This window comes from Morone saxatilis, unplaced genomic scaffold, assembly GCF_004916995.1.
Source record: "Morone saxatilis isolate NCDOM2014 unplaced genomic scaffold, NCSU_SB_2.0 Contig12, whole genome shotgun sequence".
In the NCBI taxonomy this organism is placed as follows: domain Eukaryota; kingdom Metazoa; phylum Chordata; class Actinopteri; family Moronidae; genus Morone; species Morone saxatilis.
This window is the reverse complement of record NW_023339674.1, coordinates 10,693,784-10,699,029: the sequence shown is the minus strand read 5'-3', so window position 1 is coordinate 10,699,029 and position 5,246 is coordinate 10,693,784. Positions and strand designations below refer to the sequence as shown.

The window sequence follows — 5,246 nt, the reverse complement described above, 5'->3', positions numbered from 1 at the left end:
GTCTGCGCAACCCTCCTAACCCCCAAACTCCGAACCCCCCCCCACCCCACCTCTCTTCATCCCTCTTCAAATTTCTTCTTCTGTTCTTTCATTCAACCGTCAGGACATCATGGGCTGCAGTGGACCCAGTCTGACTCGCCATGTTATCTGACTATTCACAGTGTATGATCAGGGCAAATGTATGTGCATTTATTTGCATATACAATTAAATATGTGTGTTTTTTTTAAACACGGAGGCAAGACCCCATTGAATACAATGAAAAAAAAGTCCATAATATTCTACAGTATTGGTATTAGTGAGCGAGTTTCTGTTGCGTAGGCTCCCAGACGTCCATTAGCTTATTGCACACTAGGCTCGGCAAGCCTCGTCAGAGTAAGAGGTAATTAAGTATGAATAATTAACACCAGCGGCCCCCGACTGGGAGACAGCAGAGCAGCTTCCCCATGGCAGCAGTCGGCCAGATCACACATGGTCCCCGTAGCAGTCCACTTTGTGTCCGCTCGTTCATTAGAAATACCCACGGCACAGACTTGTTGTGATCCTCACCACAGGATCCTCCACTGAGGGGGGAGGCAGGGGGCATTATGGGTATGTTTGGTTCATCAGAAAGAAAAAAAAACAGTTTAGTTACTGTATTGTCAGCCTTTTCAGCCTTTGGGGTTTGGTAAAGAAAAGTTTTTGCTAATGGCTCTTAGATATTGCATAATCTAATAGCATTTTAAAACAAAGGTGTTTTGGAAAGAGAACTTGAATCTAGTCTATACCAATATCTATATTTTGAGGTGTATATTATTTCCTGAGTGGTAGACAGAGATAGCCAGCTGTACAATGATCATTTAGCAGAGTGGCTCATTGACGTTTGTGTCTCTGGTCAATGAGTAACAACACTATCTGTTAGACCTGTGGGGTTTAGGAGTCAACAGGTAAATGTCAAGTGTAATCACCAAAGGAGAACCTTTGCCCTACATACAAGATACAAATGAGGAGTTCACTTTCATAACACTATGCTTATATGTATATATATGGACAAATCTTATAGCATCACTAAAATATAGAAGATTTTGTCTGTAAATGAGTTTATGATTTTTTCGAGTTCTAAAAGTCTTTGTTGTATACGTAAATGATTTCTCATGGAACACTTCAAATCACTGTTTTATTGCTAAAGTTAAGTGTGAATTATTTGCCAAAAGGTGGTTAGTATAGTTCATAATCATGTGTTCTTGCATGAACACTGTCAAGAATTATGCAAGACAAATATTTACATATTTACATACTGCAGAGCTAATATTTTCCTCTTCCTTTCTTCTCCTTTTTCATCCCTCTTTCCATCTGTCTGTCAGCTGTGCGGGCAGACCGCATGCGTGGCGGTCGCAACAAGTTCGGCCCAATGTACAAACGTGACCGGGCCCTCAAGCAGCAAAAGAAGGCGCTGATCCGAGCCAACGGCCTGAAGATTGAAGCCATGACCCAGGTGATGCAAGCCGTGCCCACCGACCTCACCATCTCCTCAGCCATCCAGAACATCCACTCAGCCGCATCCAAAGGCCTTCCACTGAGCCATCATGCCGGCCACCACACTGGTCATCACCACCACCACCACCACCATCATCATGCCACTGCCCTGCCCCCCACAGACTACGACCGCAGCCCATTTGTCACTTCGCCGGTCAGCATGGCAATGCCACCACACGCCGGCAGCCTGCAGGGCTACCAGGCGGCCTACGGACACTTCCAGGGTACACGCACCATCAAGTCTGAGTACCCAGACCCGTACACCAGCTCGCCGGAGTCCATCATGGGCTACGCCTATGTTGATGCCTACCAGTCAGGCTCGCCACCCAGCTTCCCACACCTGATTGTAGAGCTGCTTAAGTGCGAGCCAGACGAGCCGCAGGTTCAGGCCAAGATCCTGGCCTACCTGCAGCAGGAGCAGGCCAGCCGAGGCAAACACGAGAAGCTCAACACCTTCGGCCTCATGTGCAAGATGGCTGACCAGACACTCTTCTCCATCGTGGAGTGGGCACGCAGCAGCATCTTCTTCCGTGAACTCAAGGTAGGTTTGCATAATCCATGTGATGAGAGGGATTTTGTGTGAATGTGAAAAGAAAAGTTATGTTATTTTTTACAATCTTTTTTTTTGTTTTGAAAATCATTCCTATTGGTTAAGATAGCATATTACTGTTTAAGCTTTAATTCTATTTGCAGTTACACTGCAGGCCTTTAATAAATTATCCTGCATTTTGTTTCAATGATAAATCTTTCACCATGCTCTCATCCATAATTGAAAGTATTTACACAGTTCATGAGCATCATCTGCTCAATCCTTTATCTTCAACAGGCCTTTAATCTTCCACTTTTATGCACTGGCTCACTAATGCAGAGTACACAGGGCTGTGGGAGGGCGAGGGGGGTCTGTTCGTAGCTGCCACAACTGTCTGTCCCACTGCCTGATCAAAATTCAGCAGCCAGCTGCATTTACCCTGTGTGTGACACATTTTGGCTATGGGTTGTGAAAACTTTGACTACGGGCTTCAGGCACTTTTCATACTAACAGGGTCGAAGTCTGGGGGTTTTATGTGAACTGAAAACTGAATACCGCCCATCTCCCCTTGAAGTATTCCTCAGATCTAAGTGGGCACACACTGTGTGATGATATGTGATACTTTCCATTAGCATATTGGTAAAACAAAATTCAGAGAGCTGACCAAATCACACAGATGGTACATAGCAACAAATACTCACTTTTTAACTTTAGTTTAATTAAGGCTGTTTTGTTTTTTTAAAGATTTTTTGGGGGGGGGGTTATTGCGAGAGAGGGGATAACATGACTCAGCCTTGGTTCATGGGGTGCTAGCTCTACCAGGTGAGCTATCCAGGCACCCCAATTAAGATTCGTTATTTAAGTTAAGCCGTTATTTGTGGACATTCTTCTAAAGCATTTAAACTATGTGTATGTAATCTGCCAAGTCTATTAAAACAACACAGTTCAAGCCCGGTAAACACTGTGTCCTCTGTGAGTGTTAAGCACAGTCAATCCCAACTGACCAATAGCAACCGTCCAACAACGCCTCACTGTAAAAATGTGATAATTCCCGCTTATTCATCACAGAGCCCAAGGGAGAGTTTCTGGTGTGTGTTTTTGCGCTCGCAGCTTTATTTGCTCTGAATGAAGGTTAATGTTCAGAGCGACATGAAAGGCATTTGATTAGACTGTGCTTCACCTGTTTTTCTTCCCGTTGTCTGACTCCTTTGTCTGTTTGTTTCACATCGCATCGCCAAAGGCTCAGCTGCATATTCATGGGCCTGTTGCAAAATTCCCTCCAAATATTTAATATTATTTTGTTTTCAAAGGGGAAAATAACACATGAAATAAATGTAATATTAAAAACAGAGCCAATTACAACACAGACAAGAGTCCTTGAAAAACACATGTTGACATTTAGCATGCGTCGTGTCCCCGCTATTGACATTTTCGAGGTCTGTATTTGCATTCAACTGGGGTTCACACTACTTCACTCACACACACACACACACACACACAGGCTCATTGTAGGGTGTGGCCACAGCTAATAATTGTGTGTGTTTTGCCCATTAACTTTGAATGATCATTTTTGCTCCACTGCGAAGCCTCTCTATTTCTCACACCCTCATCCTAATTCAATTATCTCACCCACTTGTGTTTGTCACTCGCTGATTAGCTGCTGAATGAAATGTCATTATGTTTGCCTAATGACTACCCATATTACTGCAGCTTAATAGTAATTGAGCTGGGTGCCTGTTACAAAGGTAGAAAATGACCTGTGAATGCAGGAGAAACCCCCCCCACCTCCCCTCCCAAAAAAAGCCTCTCCGGCTCCTGTTGCACAAGCTCCATTGGTTTTGGGGAGGTGGGGGCGTATTTCACTTAAATGAGGGAGATAATTGAGCTAAACCCCCCTTGCCCTGTTTTTAAAGAGCCATCTAAAACACAAGAGGGATTGAAAAAGAATGCGCTAGCTGTGGCTGTGACAGTTTTTCCCACACAATCCTCTCCTCCTCGCTTGATTCTCATTAGTAACTACTGGGAGGACTGCTGAGGAAGGCTTAGTGTTGGTGTAGCCAAAATGAAATGATGAATATTGCTGTGATATACTTTTAGTTTGAAAATATCTCCCTCAAATTGTCTGCTTGTCTATTAATCATAATTGGAGAGTACTGTACTGGAGTAGTGTACTGTGCAGTGTGTGTGTGGTTATTCTGTTCTTGTGCCGGCTTTTATGTGTTTGCTACTGCAGCTCAACATCACATTACCCTGAAAAAAACGACCTCTGCCCCTGTCTACTTTATCTCCCTGTGAATATGCCTGCTTTTGTTTATGTATGTTTGTGTGATTATACAAAGGAACACATGCATGCTGATGGTTGCTCAAGCATGACAAACATTGCCAAAGATTTGGCGAATTTCCGTAGATTCTAAAAATGTACACACTTGTCTTTCTGTATGGTGCTTCGGGTAAGGCTACCCACTACAAAAAGTGTGTTTCCCATTGTTTTAACTTATGATCGTATGTTTTGTATCCACCTGACCTTTGACATCTCCTGTTAATACAGATCTGACTGTTAGATGTGAGGTCAAGCCTGGGACCAGAGAGACAGGAAGCAGAGTAGAATTAAAAGTTTGTCACAGGAGTAGTGTGGCGTTGTAGGAAGCTATATATACACTTCCATCTCACTCGCACACACACACACATACACACACATATCCACATTAAGACACAGACGCCGCTCACACATAACGCACAGCCTCTCTCACTATTATTAGCTCTGTAAGAACAAAAGAATTTCTCTGGTAATAGAGCCAAGCTGAGAGGGTGTGTGCGAGGCGTCTGCCAAAAAAAGTGTTTAAAGATTTAGTTTCCATAAGTTGGCCTCGGTCACGGGACTCATAAATATTTAGCCATTAGGAGTACCTTCTAAAGAGCTCTCTCTTTTTTTTCTAATGCGGCACGCTGCCTCTCTCTTTCTCCCCCTCTTTCTGGGAATGAGGCATGACGTGAGGGACGTTTATTTCTAACACCTTGGATCCGAGAAGTTGCGGTGGGCTCTTACCGCCAGCCTACCCCAGTTTTGATTGGTTTAACACATCGACAATTAGAGAAAGTCAGGTCTGGTGCGCTGGTTTTGAAATCAATGACTTAGTGTCATGATCACTTGTGGTTATTTTATAAATTTCTGAGTGAGCTGAAGACAGGTGTGTGTGTGTGTGT

General features: G+C 43.8%; 1 protein-coding gene across 1 annotated transcript in view; it reads left to right on the top strand.

The window, feature by feature from the left end:
• The window catches only part of nr5a2 (nuclear receptor subfamily 5, group A, member 2), a 60,668-nt gene that overhangs the window by 13,741 nt on the left and 41,681 nt on the right, over nucleotides 1-5,246 (top strand). Inside the window, exon 4 of the mRNA XM_035653344.1 lies at nucleotides 1,342-2,054. Coding sequence (XP_035509237.1) covers nucleotides 1,342-2,054 — 713 coding nt within the window. The remainder of the gene's footprint in view (nucleotides 1-1,341; nucleotides 2,055-5,246) is intronic.